Below are 17,960 nucleotides of genomic sequence, written 5' to 3'. Positions count from 1 at the left end.
GAGGACTCGTCTACTGAGGTAGTATGGGCCGAGGTTAGAAACAGGAGAGGAGAGGTCACCCTGTTGGGAGTTTTCTATAGACCTCCGAATAGTTCCAGAGATGTAGAGGAAAGGATAGCGAAGATGATTCTCGACAGGAGCGAGAGTAACAGGGTAGTGGTTATGGGGGACTTTAACTTTCCAAATATTGACTGGAAATACTATAGTTCGAGTACTTTAGATGGGTCTGTTTTTGTCCAGTGTGTGCAGGAGGGTTTTCTGACACAGTATGTGGACAGGCCAACCAGGGGCGATGCCACATTGGATTTGGTACTGGGTAATGAACCCGGCCAGGTGTTCGATTTAGATGTAGGTGAGCACTTTGGCGATAGTGATCACAATTCGGTTAGGTTTACCTTAGCGATGGGCAGGGACAGGTATATACCACAGGGCAAGAATTATAGCTGGGGGAAAGGAAATTATGACGCGATTAGGCAAGATTTAGGATGTGTAGGATGGGGAAGGAAACTGCAGGGGATGGGCACAAACGAAATGTGGAGCTTATTCAAGGAGCAGCTAATGCGTGTCCTTGATAAGTATGTACCTGTCAGGCAGGGAGGAAGTTGTCGAGCAAGGGAGCCGTGGTTTACTCAAGAAGTTGAAGCGCTTGTCAAGAGGAAGAGGGCGGCTTATGTTAGGATGAGACGTGAAGGCTCAGTTAGGGCGCTTGAGAGTTACAAGCTAGCCAGGAAGGATCTAAAGGGAGGGCTAAGAAGAGCAAGGAGAGGACACGAGAAGTCATTGGCGGATAGGATCAAAGAAAACCCTAAGGCTTTCTATAGGTATATCAGGAATAAACGAATGATAAGAGTTAGAACAGGGCCAATCAAGGATAGTAGTGGGAAGTTGTGTGCGGAATCAGAGGAGATAGGGGAAGCGTTAAATGAATATTTTTCGTCAGTATTTACAGTAGAGAAAGAAAATGTTGCCGAGGAGATTACTGAGATACAGCCTACTAGGCTAGATGGGATTGAGATTCACAAGGAGGAGGTGTTAGCAATTTTGGAAAGAGTGAAAATAGATAAGTCCCCTGGGCCAGATGGGATTTATCCTAGGATTCTCTGGGAAGCCAGGGAGGAGATTGCAGAGCCGTTGTTGTTGATCTTCAAGTCGTCATTGTCGACAGGAGTAGTGCCGGAGGACTGGAGGATAGCAAATGTTGTCCCCTTGTTCAAGAAGGGGAGTAGAGACAGCCCTGGTAATTATAGACCTGTGAGCCTTACTTCGGTTGTGGGTAAAATGTTGGAAAAGGTTATAAGAGACAGGATTTATAATCATCTTGAAAAGAATAAGTTCATTTGCGATAGTCAGCACGGTTTTGTGAAAGGTAGGTCGTGCCTCACAAACCTTATTGAGTTTTTCGAGAAGGTGACCAAACAGGTGGATGAGGGTAAAGCCGTGGATGTGGTGTATATGGATTTCAGTAAGGCGTTTGATAAGGTTCCCCACGGTAGGCTATTGCAGAAAATACGCAAGTATGGGGTTGAAGGTGATTTAGAGCTTTGGATCAGAAATTGGCTAGCTGAAAGAAGACAGAGGGTGGTGGTTGATGGCAAATGTTCATCCTGGAGTTTAGTTACTAGTGGTGTACCGCAAGGTTCTGTTTTGGGGCCACTGCTGTTTGTCATTTTTATAAACGACCTGGATGAGGGTGTAGAAGGGTGGGTTAGTAAATTTGCGGATGACACGAAGGTCGGTGGAGTTGTGGATAGTGTCGAAGGGTGTTGTAGGGTACAGAGGGACATAGATAGGCTGCAGAGCTGGGCTGAGAGATGGCAAATGGAGTTTAATGCGGAGAAGTGTGAGGTGATTCACTTTGGAAGGAGTAACAGCAATGCAGAGTACTGGGCTAATGGGAAGATTCTTGGTAGTGTAGATGAGCAGAGAGATCTTGGTATCCAGGTACATAAATCCCTGAAAGTTGCTACCCAGGTTAATAGGGCTGTTAAGAAGGCATATGGTGTGTTAGCCTTTATTAGTAGGGGGATCGAGTTTCAGAGCCACGGGGTCATGATGCAGCTGTACAAAACTCTGGTGAGGCCGCACCTGGAGTATTGCGTGCAGTTCTGGTCACCGCATTATAGGAAGGATGTCGAAGCTTTGGAAAGGGTGCAGAGGAGATTTACTAGGATGTTGCCTGGTATGGAAGGAAGGTCTTACGAGGAAAGGCTGAGGGACTTGGGGTTGTTTTCGTTAGAGAGAAGGAGGAGGAGAGGTGACTTAATAGAGACATACAAGATAATCAGAGGGTTAGATAGGGTGGATAGTGAGAGTCTTTTTCCTCGGATGAGGATGGCAAACACGAGGGGACATAGCTTTAAGTTGAGGGGTGAAAGATATAGGACAGATGTCAGAGGTAGTTTCTTTACGCAGAGAGTAGTAGGGGCGTGGAACGCCCTGCCTGCAACAGTAGTAGACTCGCCAACTTTAAGGGCATTTAAGTGGTCATTGGATAGACATATGGATGTAAATGGAATAGTGTAGGTCAGATGATCGGCGCAACATCGAGGGCCGAAGGGCCTGTACTGCGCTGTAATATTCTAATTCTAATTCTAATGTTTATGTCCATGAGGGAAAGAGAAAAGCACTCAGGTCAGGTAGAAAGATGGGAGAAAAAGAATCTTCCCTTCCATTAAGTCTTTTCCAGTAGTCAGCAGGAAAAGTCTATGTCTTGTAACCACTGCTGCTTGCTATTTAATCAGGGGATTTATCCAGTTGTGTTCAGTTAACATGGGAGCACTTTTACCAGAATCCCACCTTTGCTTGAAATAAAGCAATGTTCCTGGCCACAGCACCACTTTGCTTGGGAGGAGGGGTGGGTGGGGTTTGGGGGAGCAGTGTCTGAGTTAAGCAGGTAAAAAGCACCACCTATCTTGGAGAGATATTTATGGCTGGCGGACAGCCATAAAGGCAGGGCTAAAGTGTGGTGAGTCGAAGAGACTTAGCAGTTGGCAGGAAAAAAGACAGAGGCACAAGGGGAGAGCCAACTGTGTTAACAGCCCCGACAAACAAATTTTTCTGAAGCACCTGTGGAAGAGCCTGTCACTATAGAATTGGCCTTTATAGCCACTCCAGGCGCTGCTGCACACACCACTGACCACCTCCAGGCGCTTATCCATTGTCTCTCGAGATAAGGAGGCCAAAGAAAGAAAGAATCTCGGAGAACAGGTTAACAGGTTCGGGGGAGGGGGGAAAAGTAGGCAACAGTGCCACCGACTTAAGTGCTTGGAGTACTTGGAGGTAAATCAATGATTATGTAAGTTTGCCATTATGCTGGAAGTATTACAAAAATTGTGCTATACTTAAAGGAAGTGTGTGCTATATGCAAGACTTTTAATATAGCTAACTTTTAGTATAATACACTATATAAACTACTTTTTACAGAAAAGAAATCTTTTCATTCGATAATTCTTTTGTGAATTTAATTTGATTCTCTGCAGCCGAAGAGAAGACTTCTTGCAGTGACCTTCAGGGTAAACTTTACATCAACAGGGTATTCAACATGAATGCAGACAAGATGTTTGAAATTCTGTTCACTGACTCTCAGTTTGTACGGAAATTTATTAATGCACGAAAAATTACAGGTAACTAAATATAGAAATTACCTTTAAGCAGGAATAGAAGTGCAGTGATATAATATAAAAGCAAAATACTGCAGATGCTGGAAATCTGAAATAAAATCAAAAGTGCTGGAAATACAGCGATTCTCTTTTTGAACCTGTTCTGTTGTAATAGTCTGTGGCTACACTATAACCACATTTATACTGAATTAGCATTGTTCTAACGAGAACTGAAAAAACAATCTGGGTATCAAAAAAGGATATCATTCCCTTTCTCGCCTTATAGGGATTATTTGTTTGTGCATTCCCTTTCCACACATCTGAAAAAGAGATCAGTAAGGACATCAGGCTGTTAGGTATATAGATACATTGCAGCTTTAACAAAGCTGTCTCTTTACCCTGATAATGGTTTTACTGATTAAAAATGCTTCAGTATTGTAGGAAATATCCATAACTGTGCAGCAACATACTGACTACCTTAACAGAATCTTAGCAGGTCTGGCAGTATCTGTGGAGAGGGAAGCAGAGTTAACGTTTCAGGTCAGTGACCCCTTCTTCAGAACTAGCAAATATTAGAAATGTAAAAGGTATAAGCAAGCAAAGTGGGGTGGGGCAAGAGATAACAAAGGAGAAGGTGTAAATAGGACAAGGTCACAGAATAGCTGACCAGAAGGTCGTGGAGTGAAGGCAAACAATTTGTTAATGGTGTGTTGAAAGACAAAGCATTAGTACAGATAGGGTGTTAACAGACTGAAAATTGAACAGCCGCAAGTACAAACATGGAAAAAAAACAGTGGGTCAGCAAACTGAACAAACTAAGATGAAATAAAAAATTTTTAAAAACAAAAAAAGTTTTTTAAAAGGAAAAAGAAAAAATAACTAAAAATAAAAGTAAAACTGAGCCCGTCATGCTCTGAAATTATTGAACTCAATGTTCAGTCCAGCAGGCTGTAGTGTGCCTAATTGGTAAATGAGATGCTGTTCCTCGAGCTTGCAAGCAGAACTCTGAGCTTCCGGTTGCTTGCCATTTCAACACTCCCCCCTGCTCTCATGCTCACATCTCTGTCCTGGGATTGCTGCAGTGTTCCAGTGAACATCAATGCAAGCTCGAGGAACAGCATCTCATTTACCTATTAGGCACACTACAGCCTGCCGGACTGAACATTGAGTTCAATACTTTCAGAGCATAACGGGCTCCATTTTACTTTCATTTTAGTTATTTTTTTCTTTTTTCGTTTTTTTTATATATATATTTTTTGTGTTTATTTTATCTTATTTCATAGTTTGTTCAGTTTGCTTACCCACTGTTTTTTTCATGTTTGTACTTGCGGCTGTTCAATTTTCAGTCTGTTAACACCCTATCTGTACTAATGCTTTGTCTTTCAACACACCATTAACATATTGTTTGCCTTTGCTCCACGACCTTCTGGTCAGCTATTCTGTGACCTTGTCCTATTTACACCTTCTCCTTTGTTATCTCTTGCCCCACCCCCGCTTTGCTTGCTTATAACCTTTTACATTTCTAATATTTGCTAGTTCTGAAGAAGGGTCACTGACTTGAAACGTTAACTCTGCTTCTGTCTCCATAGATGCTGCCAGACCTGCTGAGTGTTTCCAGTATTTCTTGTTTTTATTCCAGATTTCCAGCATCTGCAGTATTTTGCTTTTATTAACAGAATCTTAACTGTCTACAATAAATTTCCATTATAGGAAAATGCTACCATGGCAAGGCTGAAAGAATTTATAATGTTATGCGAGAGTGGGAGGTTCCAAACCTATATATTATAGCACAGAAGGAAGCTATTCAGGGCATCATGCCTGTGCCAACTCTTTGGAAGAACCTTCCAGTTAGTCCCATACTCTGCTCTTTCCTCCTGTAAAATCTTCCCCTTCAAGTATGTATCCAATTCTATTTTGCAAGTTACTATTGAATCTCCTTCCACCATCCTTTCAGGCAGTGCACTCCAGATGATAAGAGCTCACTGTGTTAAAAAAAAAAATTCTCTTCTGCCCTTTGGTTCTTTTGCCAATTATTTTCAATCTGTGTCTTCTGGTTACTGATCCTCCTGCCAGTGGAAACAGTTTTTCCTTATTTACTCTATCAAAACCCTTCATAATTTTGAACACCTCTATTAAATCACCCTTAACTTTCTGTTCTCAGGACAACAGCCCAAGCTTCTGCAGTAACTCCACATAACTGAAGTCCCTCATTCCTGTTACCATTCTAGAAAATCTCCTCTGCACCCCTTCTCAAGCCTTGACATGCTTCCTGAAGTGAGGTGCCCAGAATTGGACACAGTACTCCAGCTAAGGCTTAACCAGTGATGTGTAAAGGCTTAGCATAACTTTACTGCTTCCAAGCCTCTATTTATAAAGCCAAGGATCCTGTATGCTTTTTTAGCTGCCTTATCAACTTGGCCTGCCACTATCAAAGATTTGTGTATGTAAACCCCCAGGTTCCTGAACATACAATTTTAAAGTATCATTTAGTTTATATTAGGCTGAATTTTATCAACGCACTGAGCTCAGCGGTGGTGGGCTGTGAAGTCGACCTTCCAACACGGAAGTGCTGCTGCTGAACCTCTGCAATATTTCATGCGGGGCTCAGTTAAATGGAGGGGGGCGGAGCAGTCACCCCTGATGACGTAGAGGGGGCAGCCGCCGCAACCCCAACAGTGGTGTCCGGTGCCAGCGCCATTTTTTAAGGGCTTCAAGCCCTTAGATGAAATTGTGATATTTAAAGGGGAATTTGTGCACATTTGTTCATAAAATTTTATTGAAACCTGGAGGCTCTTTCAGCCCCCCCCATTTCTATTTTAGGGCCGCTGACCCTGAATAAACTCTATTGCCATCGCGAACTTTCTCCACCCCAACCTTGTGACATTTGCCCTTCAATCTCTTCCCACCAACGTCACTGCCAATAAAAAGTGTTTTCTCTGCTCTCACCACCCCGCCCCAAAATCGGCACTCCTCCCCCCTCCCCACCAGTGTCTCGCCTTGGATCTCCGTTCGGAGTTCCGAAGGCACGTGAGTCGCAGCCGGCACCCGTAATATTGCTGTGGGATGGCAGCCCGGACCAAGTAAGTTCATTTACATTTATTTTAATGTATTTTAATATCGAAATGAAGGCCCCGCCTCTTGGCAACGGTGGGGGGGTTGCGGGGGGCACACTGAGGCCTCCCCGCCAGCAGAAATGGTGCGGTGGGGCCTTCTCGGCATCGTGGGTCGTGGCGAGCCTCTCCCACAAGTATTTTACAGGCCATCCCACTGCCATCCATGGCACTGAGGGGCTGGTAAAATCCAGTCCATTGTGTGTAATATTCAGGCAACCTTGGTTACTGATCATTTATCTCATCGCTGTTTGCACAAATTGACTGCTGCGATTTTCTGCATTTGGCTGTAAATTGCTTTGGAGTATTTTGAGAATGTGAAACTTGTGATATAAATGACTTCTTTGTCCCTAAATTCTGTTTTCTATCCTGCTTGAGGGTCAGGTGCATTCAGATTTCTCTTGAAAATTTGCACATTGCAGAGTATCTGCTTCATTGGCTGTAAAGCACTTTAGGATGTCCTGAGTTTGTGTAAGGCATCAAATAAATGCAGATTCTTTCTTTGTGTTTCCCTTGGCAAGAAAACTTGTGTTCTACTCAGTGTTTAAATTTGTCTTTGTGATTTTTCGGTATTTCTAAAATGATGTGTGTAGTTTTTAGTAAAAAAAAAGAATAGAATGGTAGCTCATTGACTTTAATGTGAAAGGAAAAAAATTCTTATTTCTATAGATCTTGTCAGTGATCCATGGGAAAAAGAAGTGAGTGGTCACCAGATAAGGACATTGAAGTACATAATAACCATCACAAATCCTCTGATTGGCAAGTTTTCAACAGCAACAGAAAAACAGGTACTTGCAGAAGCTACATTTGATTGAATGATTAAGTTTTGCATTAGGTATGTGTCTGTCATCGAATGTCACAGATGTAAAGTGTAAGACATACATCTACTTGATTGTGTCAATAATCATTTTTAAAAACCTATGTTGAATCTACCATAAGTAGAGAACTACCAAGTGAGAGTCAGTATTCAGCAAATGGCTACCAATAAAATATTAAGCAAAGAGGAAAAGAAAATAATCAAATTGCTGAAAATATTTTTATAAATATTTTCATCTTTGAACTTGTTTTGGCAGTAACTGAGGGGTATAGTACGAAAGATAAGGAAGGTCCTTAACTTAACCTGCTTGATTGGAAACTGACTGCTTTGGATTGACTACCTGCTCAATGGAAAGTAAATTCGGGCAAAGCGTAAAACAGAGGGCCAATCCAATGCCATCAGTTTTCATCCGTGTGGGCCAATTTAAAATTACCCCGTAGATTTATAACTTAGCAAACATAGATTTAAAGTGTCAGCTGTGGCTCAGCAGTAGCATTCTTGCCTGTACATCAGATGTTCGTGGGTTCAAGCCCTGTTCCAGGCACTGGAGCACATAATCCAGGCTGACATTTCCAGTGCGGTATTGAGGGAGCATTGCACTGTCAGAGGTGCCGTGTTCAGATGAGGTGCTAAACCAAGGCTCCGTCTGCCCTCTCAGGTGGAAGTAAAAGATACCATGGCACTCATTGAAGAAGAGCAGGCTAGTTCTGCCTGATGTCCTGGCCAATATTTATCCCTCAACCAACATCTGAAAACTGATTATTTGGTCATTATTTCATTGCTGTTTGTGGGAGCTGACTCTAAGCATATTGGCTACTGCATTTCTCTAGGGTTGCAACAGCAGCAACACTTTAAAAGCTTTTATTTTGGCTGTAAAGCTCTTTGGGATGTCCTGAGGTCATGAAAGGCAGTATGTAAATGCAAGTTCTTTTCTTTTAAAAATCCTTAAAGATGCCCATAAAACTCCCTGTGTCCTCTTGGAAATCTATTTAACAGTTTTTTTCATTGAGAGAACTTACATTTGAGTTTTCTTTCTGTCCTGGAGTTGAATTAGCTTTGTTTTGTCGCCCTCCTGATTTTTTAAAATAGATTTCCATGAATAAGTGCCATGTGAAAAGTAATTTATTTTTTTTAGAGATACAGCACTGAAACAGGCCCTTCGGCCCACCGAGTCTGTGCCGACCAACAACCACCCATTTATACTAACCCTACAGTAATCTCATATTCCCTACCACCTACCTACACTAGGGGCAATTTACAATGGCCAATTTACCTATCAGCCTGCAAGTCTTTGGCTGTGGGAGGAAACCGGAGCACCCGGTGAAAACCCACGCGGTCGCAGGGAGAACTTGCAAACTCCGCACGGGTAGTACACAATCGAACCCGGGTCCCTCGAGCTGTGAGGCTGCAGTGCTAACCACTGTGCCGCCCTATTGATATATTTTGTAATGTATTACACAGCTAGAGCAACTGCATTCATTTGTATAAGCGTATTTAAAAGTTATTTCAAAAGCAATCAGCAGATAAAGAATTAATACGAGTGTACAGGATGGTACCATTATTCAAGTTTGGGAAGAACTTTTGAATAAAATATAAATGCTTATTTGAGCAAAGCCTTTATGTTACATGGTCGACTGTTGGAAAAGAAGAAAAATGCATTTATTTTAATCTTCTGTTGAGTTTCATATTTCTTAGACTTCACTATTAAAAACCCAGATTCCTTTTTTGTTATTCATTCAAGGGAGTGGGCGTCGCTGGCTAGGCCAGCATTTATTGCCCATCCCTAATTACCCTTGAGAAGGTGTTAGTGAGCTACCTTCTTGAACCGCTGCAGTTCATCTAGGTACATCCACAATGCTGTTAGGAAGTGAGTTCCAGAATTTTGACCCAGCAACAATGAGTATAAGTCAGGATGGTGTGTGGCTTCGCGGGAACTTGCAGGTGATGGTGTTCCCATGCATTTGCTGCCCTTGTCCTTCCAGGTGGTAGAGGTCGTGGATTTGAATGGTGCTGTCTAAGGAGCCTTGGTGTGTTGCTGTAGTGCATCTTGTAGATGATACACGCTGTCACTGTGCATCGGTGGTGGAGGGAGTGAATGTTTGTGGATGGGGTGCCAATCAAGCAGGCTGCTTTGTCCTAGATGGTGTCAAGCTTCTTGAGTGTTGTTGGAGCTGCACCCACCAGGCAAGTGGAGAGTATTCCATCACACTCCTGACTTGTGCCTTGTAGATGACGGACAGGCTTTGGGGAGTCAGGAGGTGAGTTACTCGCCTCTGGATTCCTAGCCTCTGGATTCCTAGCCTCTGACCTGCTCTTGTAGCCACAGTATGTATATGGCTACTCCAGTTCAGTGTCTGGTCAATGGTAGCCCCAGGATGTTGATAGTGGGGGATTCAGCAATGGTAATGTTAAGGGGAGACGGTTAGATTCTCTCTTGTTTGAGGTGGTCATTGCCTGGCACTTGTGTGGCACGAATGTTACTTGCCACTTATCAGGCCAAGCCTGGATGTTGTCCAGGTCTTGATGCATTTCTACACGGACTGCTTCAGTATCAGAGGAATCCCAAATGGTGCTAAACATTGTGCAATCCTCAGCAAACATCCCCACTTCTGACCTTATGATTGAAGGCAGGTCATTGATGAGGCAGCTGAAGATGGTTGGGCCTAGGATACTACCCTGAGGAACTCTTGCCCTGGAGCTGGGTTGATTGACCTCCAACAACCACAATCATCTTCCTTTGTTCTAGGTATGACTCCAACTAGCAGAGAGTTTTCCCTTTGATTCCAGTTTTGCCAGGGCTCCTTGATGCCATACTTGGTCAAATACTGTCTTGATGTCAAGGGCAGTCACTCTCACCTCACCTCTAAATCTTTCCAACTAGTATTCTAGATAAAGTGCTACTGTGATTAGTCTCTCTTTAATCATTTAACAGGTGTTAATGTTGTTCAAAACACTGTGTACATACAGTTAACAAAAAAACCGTAATGTTTGAAATTGGAAGATAAACTATTGGCTAAAACACATTAGCCAAAATTTAGTTCACTTTGTTTAATTTATATAAACAAATCATATAATGTAGATTTTTTTATATCCGATCTGACTTTTGATTTCCTAAGAATGCGACTGTCTGTTCTTGCTGGCAGTGTTGATCTTACCTCAATTAAACCATCACAACAAGAAGCATGCTACCAATTGCAAATTCAGGTACACACTGAGCATCTGAGTGCTGGGTTGGCGAAGGTGGGGAGGTGATGAGGCGATTAGGGGTGTTATAGATAATTGTACAGATACTATACATTTACTTGCAAGGTGGGAAAATCACAGAGCATGGAATTTGCAATATGATTCCCTGGCAGGCTAATTACACAAAATCAGAGCATTATTCCTTGTAAATATAGTAAATTTGTAATGTTTGTGGAGATTGTGTTTATCAGTAAAGAAGCTTGCTCTAGGATTCCCTAATAGGCCCTTGGAATGAGCGAATTGCCTTCAATTTTAGTATCAAGCAGTATCTGCCCTTGAACTTATCCATGCTTTGCTGTACTTCTTGACTTCCTCGGTTAAGTAGATGCCCTTTTCTGATTGACTGTGCTAACTGTGTTATTGCCGTTACTTAGAGTCATAGAGTTTTACAGCATAGAAACAGGCCTTTCGGCCCAACTCGGCTGCGCCGACCATCAAGCACCTGTCCAATCTAATCCCATTTTCCCGCACTTGGCCCATAGTCTTGTATGCTATGGCGTTTAAAGTGCTCATCTAAATACTTATTACTTAATAATAAGTAATTACTTTTATAAAGTAATAATACTTATTAAAGATAAATTGTTATTTTCAATTGTCAAAGCGCTTACCGGTAACTCTTGCTGCTTTCCTCTTCTGGTTGGCTTAAATTGCAGCATGCAGTAAAGTAAAATCTGCAGAACTGTAAATGTAATGTGACTGGCTAACAGTTGCTGAACAAAGGGACCACAAAAAACTACTTAAAAGTGTCAGAATACACAAATCAAATGATAACTTCATATGCCTCATTTAATTAAAGTTTTCCCCCAGTTCATCTTGTGTGAAAGATAAATGATCAAAGTAAAAGAACTATCATAACAAATGATATTTGTTAACACTTTAATATATTTTTTATATATATTTTTATGTAAGCATTGGGTTAGGAAGCCATATGGGATACTTGCCATTATTAGCCGAGCAGGGAGGTTATGATGGAGCTGTATAAAGCGCTAGTTAGGCTACAGCTGGATTACTGTGTACAGTTCTGGACACCACACTATAAGAAGGATGTGATTGCACTGGAGAGGGTGAAGAGGAGATTCACCAGGATGTTGCTTGGGCTGGAGCATTTCAGCTATGAAAAGAAACTGAAAAGGCTAGAGTTGTTTTCCTTAGAGCAGAGAAGGCTGAGGGGGGACATGATTGAGGTATACAAAATTATGAGGGGCATTGATAGATTAGATAGGAAGAAACTTTTTCCCTTAGCGCAGGGGGCATAGATTTAAGGTAAGGGGCAGGAGGTTTAGAAGGGATTTGAGGAAAGAATTTTTCACCCAGCGGGTGGTTGGAATCTGGAACACACTGCCTGAAGGGGTGGTAGAGGCAGGAACCCTCACAACATTTAAGAAGTATTTAGATGAGTACTTGAAATGCCATAGCATACAAGGCTACAGGCCAAGTGCTGGAAAATGGGATTAGAATAGATAGGTGCTTGATGGCTAGCACAGACCTGATGGGCCGAAGGCCTGTTTCTGTGCTGTATGACTCTATGACTAACATCCTACCTTATGGAACTTAAAGCATAAAAGGTACTGGGCCCTGATGTAATGCATCCTAGAATATCAAGGGAAGTCAGAGGGTTGAAAAAAGCAGAGGCTCTGACCACATCCTTGGATGTGAAAGTTGTTTGAGAAAGCTGGAAAGAAAGGGATATGCTGTAGAAAGACTGCCAGCATAGATTTGTAACTGGCAAACCATGACTGGAAAATTTAATAGGGTACCTTGAGGAAAGAAAGTTGGCTAAAGAGCAGATTGTAATAGTTAATAGATGGTTTTTCAGACTGTAGGGATAGAACAGTGGTGTCATCAGGGGTCAGTGTTGGAACCATTCCTCTTCTCAGTATAAATACATGGGGCAGCACAGTGGCGCATTGGTTAGCACCGCAGCCTCACAGCTCCAGCGACCCGGGTTCAATTCTGGGTACTGTCTGTGTGGAGTTTGCAAGTTCTCCCTGTGTCTGCGTGGGTTTTCTCCGGGTGCTCCAGTTTCCTCCCACAAGCCAAAAGACTTGCAGGTTGGTAGGTAAATTGGCCATTATAAATTGCCCCTAGTATAGGTAGGTGGTAGGGAAATATAAGGACAGGTGGGGATGTGGTAGGAATATGGGATTAGTGTAGGATTAGTATAAATGGGTGGTTAATGGTCGGCACAGACTCGGTGGGCCGAAGGGCCTGTTTCAGTGCTGTATCTCTTAAAAAAAAAAAAATGAATGATCTGGAAGAATAAAGATAAAATATGCACAAAAAAATAAATGAGGAGAGAGAGTTAAATGTTCGCATTTTTAAAGTGGAAATACAAAGTTGACAAAGCTGTGTTTTTAAAAATCAAAATATCAATCCTATGTTTTATAATTAGGGGTACAGTGTACAAAAGCAGAGTGGAAATTCCAAAACTATACATATCCATGGTCAGGTCACAGTTAGTGTTGAGCATGGAGACTGTACCAATGAGATTTATAAAGATGTTACCAGGATGAGAGGCTTTGCTTACGAGATGACACTAAATTAGCTGGAGCTTTTATCTATGGAAAGTTATGAGCAGCTCCGATAGAGGTGGTCAAATTTATGAGTGTTTTTGATGTGCTAAGTCATGTAAAACCATTTCTACTGGTTAGTGAATCAGTAACTGGAGAGTTTTATTTTAAGCATCAAAAAAGAACATTTTTTAACTTGGAATGTCCTACTAGAAAGAGTGTTGGAAACAGAAACTGTAACGACTTTTAAAAGAAAAGTGGGTAAATATTTGAAAAAGAAAATTTTAAAACGGTATTGAGAAAAGACAGAGGGTGCGCCAAAACTGACATCATGGGATGATGGGTATTCTGTGCTGTAAAATTCTGATTCTGTCATTGACCAGGTGTCTTTATTTATCTGGTAGAGACATGTTCATATATTGTTACAGACATTGTGTAAAGAGAGCCAATATGGGCAGTACTATCTGATTGATGCAGAGGTGATCACACATGATGTGCCTTACCATGACTACTTCTACACACTTAACAGATACTGCATCATTCAGACATCGAAACGCAAATGCAGACTAAGGTAATGTTTGCTTTTGTGCAGCCTATAGAGCATAACCTCTAATCCATAGTACGTATTGTGTTTTAAACGTGCCAAAATAAATCGGTTCCAATTCCTATTTATTCTATCAATTTAGTTGTAAGTTCCCTCTTTCCCCAAATTGACCAGGATATTGTGGTTTCCATGGATTTCAGACAATGGTCTGAATTTTCCACATTAAGTCAGAGTGAGACATCCTTTGAAGCATCAGCAGAGGTGGCAGACACAATTAAAAGAGTAGAAGAGCCCTGAAGTGCACATCGTATCTTGACCAAGGGCTTTGGATTGGAACAAAAATTTCAACTCGTGAGGTTCTGGGGAGTGAGTGGAGACAACGACTCGGCCCTCCCAGTTTCAATCAGTGAACTGGGGTTTGCTAAAGTTACCCCAGGATGCACCTATTCTGGCAGTCCTTGGGTTGGTATCAGCAGTCTTGCTGGTTACTGTTACGTCTGGCTTCCAGTGTTTGGAACAAGCGAGACTAGAAATTATGAAACATAATGGAAAATTTTCTGCAAAAACCAAGTGCTGGAAATACTCAGCAGGTCGGCAGCATCTGTGGAGAGAAAAACATTTGCCATTTAATCTCTCCTGCCCTTCACCCTATCACAAACCTTCCCTTCTGTTCTTTTCTCTCACCCCCCCCCCCTCCCACCCCCACCCTCTTTCCCTTGCTCAAAACCTATTACATTCCTAACTTTTGCCAGTTCTGATGAAAGGTCAGACACCTAAAATGTTAACTCTATTTCTCTACACAGATGTTGCCTGACCCACTGAGTATTTCCAGCTTTTTCTGTTTTGGTTTCAGATTTCCAGCATCCGCAATATATTGCTTTTGTTTTAGACTAGAAATCATCATTGGCAGTATTGGAGGAGAAAACCCTTAACCTGATCGCATGATTCTCCATTAACCTGAAGGTGCTGGAAATACAGAACAGGTCAGGCAGCATCTATGGGGAGAGAAGCAGAGTTAACATTTCAGGTCTGTGACCTTTCATTAACTCTGTTAACTCTTTGTAACTCTGCTTCTCTCCCCACAGATGCTGCCTGACCTGCTGAGTATTTCCAGCACTTACTGTTTTTATTTCAGATTTTCAGCATCTGCAGTATTTCGCTTTTATCTTCGTTAACCTGTCTCTTTTAAATGGTCTTCAAAATGAGGATATGTGTCTCTAATTATATATATCTTCTGATCAACTTGTCAAATGATTCACTGTTTTTCAGTAACTTTCCATATTATGTACTATTTTTTCATTGCAGAGTTTCAACAGATGTGCGCTACAGAAAACAGCCATGGAGTTTGGTGAAGTCCTTCATAGAGAAAAACTCATGGAGTGGATTAGAGGATTACTTCAAACATTTAGGTTTCTGCTGAGTTTTAGTACTTAGTAGATATGATGTACATCAGATGATTAAGAGGGACCACTAAAGGAAAAGTGCATTTTAAGTGTGTAATTGGCTTCCCCAAATTTTTTAATTTATTTAGAGATACAACACTGAAACAGGCCCTTCGGCCCACTGAGTCTGTGCCGACCAACAACCACCCATTTATACGAACCCTACAGTAATCCCATATTCCCTACCACCTCCCTACACTAGGGGCAATTTACAATGTCCAATTTACCTATCACCTGCAGGTACTCCACACAGGCAGTACCCAGAATCGAACCCGGGTCCCTGGAGCTGTGAGGCTGTGGTGCTAACCACTGTGCCGCCCTCATGCGTTAGTAGGTTGATGTTCAAACTAATATGGTACTAAGCCATGCAGACCAGAAGGCGTCGGAGCAATCCCCAGTCCATTCAGAATGAATTGATCTCAGACAGGGCAATAGTTGGAGTGCCACAATGGCCTCAGCAACAGGGCATTTGGGGGGAAATCAGGCCTGCTTCCATTCCTGATTGTATTGCACTGAATCCTACTGGGATGCGCATCTGTGCGGCAACAATAACAACTTGCAATTATATAACACCTTCAACACCTGTTTTTAAAGGGGCAGCACAGTGGCGCAGTGGTTAGCACCGCAGCCTCACAGCTCCAGCGACCCGTGTTCAATTCTGGGTACTGCCTGTGCGGAGTTTGCAAGTTCTCCCTGTGACTGCGTGGGTTTTCGCCAGGTGCTCCGTTTCCTCCCACAGCCAAAGACTTATAGAATATAGAATATAGAACATACAGCACAGAACAGGCCCTTCGGCCCACAATGTTGTGCCGATCCTTTGTCCTCTGTCAAGGACAATTTAATCTATACCCCATCATTCTCCTTTATCCATATACCTATCCAAAAGCCTTTTGAAAGTCCCTAAAGTTTCTGACTCAACAACTTCCCCGGGCAAGGCATTCCATGCCTCGACCACTCTCTGGGTAAAGAACCTTCCCCTGACATCCCCCTTATATCTCCCACCCTTCACCTTAAATTTATGACCCCTTGTAACGCTTTGCTCCACCCGGGGAAAAAGTTTCTGACTGTCTACCCTATCTATTCCCCTGATCATCTTATAAACCTCTATCATGTCACCCCTCATCCTTCTCCTTTCTAATGAGAAGAGGCCTAGAATGTTCAGCCTTTCCTCGTAAGACTTATTCTCCATTCCAGGCAACATCCTGGTAAATCTCCTCTGCACCCTCTCCAAGGCTTCCACATCCTTCCTAAAATGAGGCGACCAGAACTGCACACAGTACTCCAAATGAGGCCTTACCAAGGTCCTGTACAGCTGCATCATCACCTCACGGCTCTTAAATTCAATCCCTCTGCTAATGAACGCTAACACCCCATATGCCTTCTTCACAGCCCTATCCACTTGAGTTGCAACTTTCAATGATCTATGCACATAGACCCCAAGGTCTCTCTGCTCCTCCACATGCCCAAGAACCCTACCGTTAACCCAGTATTTTGCATTCATGTTTGTCCTTCCAAAATGGACGACCTCACACTTTTCAGGGTTAAACTCCATCTGCCACTTTTCAGCCCAGCACTGCAACCTATCCAAGTCCCTTTGCAGACGACAATAGCCCTCCTCGGTATCCACAACTCCACCAACCTTTGTATCATCTGCAAATTTACTGACCCACCCTTCGACTTCCTCATCCAAGTCGTTAATAAAAATCACAAACAGGAGAGGACCCAGAACTGATCCCTGCGGCACGCCACTGGTAACTGGGCTCCAGGCTGAGTATTTACCATCTAAGACCACTCTCTGCCTTCTATCAGTTAGCCAATTCTTAATCCAACTGGCCACATTCCCCACTATCCCATGCCTCCTGACTTTCTCCATAAGTCTACCATGGGGGACCTTATCAAATGCCTTACTAAAATCCATGTACACCACATCCACTGGTTTACCCTCATCCACTTGCTTGGTCACCTGCTCAAAGAATTCAATCAGGCTTGTGAGGCAAGACCTACCCCTCACAAAACCGTGCTGACTGTCCCGAATCAAGCAGTGTCTTTCCAGATGCTCAGAAATCCTATCCCTCAGCACCTTTTCCATCAACTTGCCTACCACCGAAGTAAGACTAACTGGCCTGTAATTCCCAGGGTTGTTCCTATTCCCTTTCTTGAACAGGGGCACAACATTTGCCACCCTCCAATCACCTGGTACCACCCCCGTCAGCAGAGAAGATGAAAAGATCATTGCCAGCGGCTCTGCAATTTCATCCCTTGCTTCCCATAACATCCTTGGATATACCCCGTCAGGCCCGGGAGACTTGTCTATCTTCAAGTTATTCAAAAACCCCAACACATCTTCCCTCCTAACGAGCACTTCCTCGAGCTTACCAGTCTGTTTCACACCGTCCTCTTCAGTAATACACCCCTTCTCATTCGTAAATACCGAAGAGAAGTACTCATTCAAAACCTCACTTATCTCTTCCGGCTCAACACACAGTCTCCCGCTATTGTCCTTGACCGGACCTATGGTCCCCCTAGTCATCCTCATATTTCTGACATACGCGTAAAAGGCCTTGGGGTTTTCTTTTATCCTACCCGCCAAGCATTTTTCATGCCCTCTCTTAGCTCTCCTAATCCCTTTCTTCAGATCCTTCCTGGCCATCTTGTATCCCTCCAGAGCTATGCCTGTGCCCTTTTTCCTCAACTT

General features: G+C 42.8%; 1 protein-coding gene across 1 annotated transcript in view; it reads left to right on the top strand.

Annotated features, from left to right (window-relative positions):
* The window catches only part of gramd1c (GRAM domain containing 1c), a 125,207-nt gene that overhangs the window by 69,033 nt on the left and 38,214 nt on the right, over nucleotides 1-17,960 (top strand). Inside the window, exons 10-13 of the mRNA XM_068034192.1 lie at nucleotides 3,480-3,623; nucleotides 7,379-7,497; nucleotides 13,708-13,850; nucleotides 15,129-15,232. Coding sequence (XP_067890293.1) covers nucleotides 3,480-3,623; nucleotides 7,379-7,497; nucleotides 13,708-13,850; nucleotides 15,129-15,232 — 510 coding nt within the window. The remainder of the gene's footprint in view (nucleotides 1-3,479; nucleotides 3,624-7,378; nucleotides 7,498-13,707; nucleotides 13,851-15,128; nucleotides 15,233-17,960) is intronic.

The sequence above is a fragment of the Heterodontus francisci genome, chromosome 6, assembly GCF_036365525.1.
Source record: "Heterodontus francisci isolate sHetFra1 chromosome 6, sHetFra1.hap1, whole genome shotgun sequence".
Lineage (NCBI taxonomy): Eukaryota > Metazoa > Chordata > Chondrichthyes > Heterodontiformes > Heterodontidae > Heterodontus > Heterodontus francisci.
Note: the sequence above shows the minus strand (reverse complement) of the source record. Positions and strands in the feature narration are given on the sequence as shown.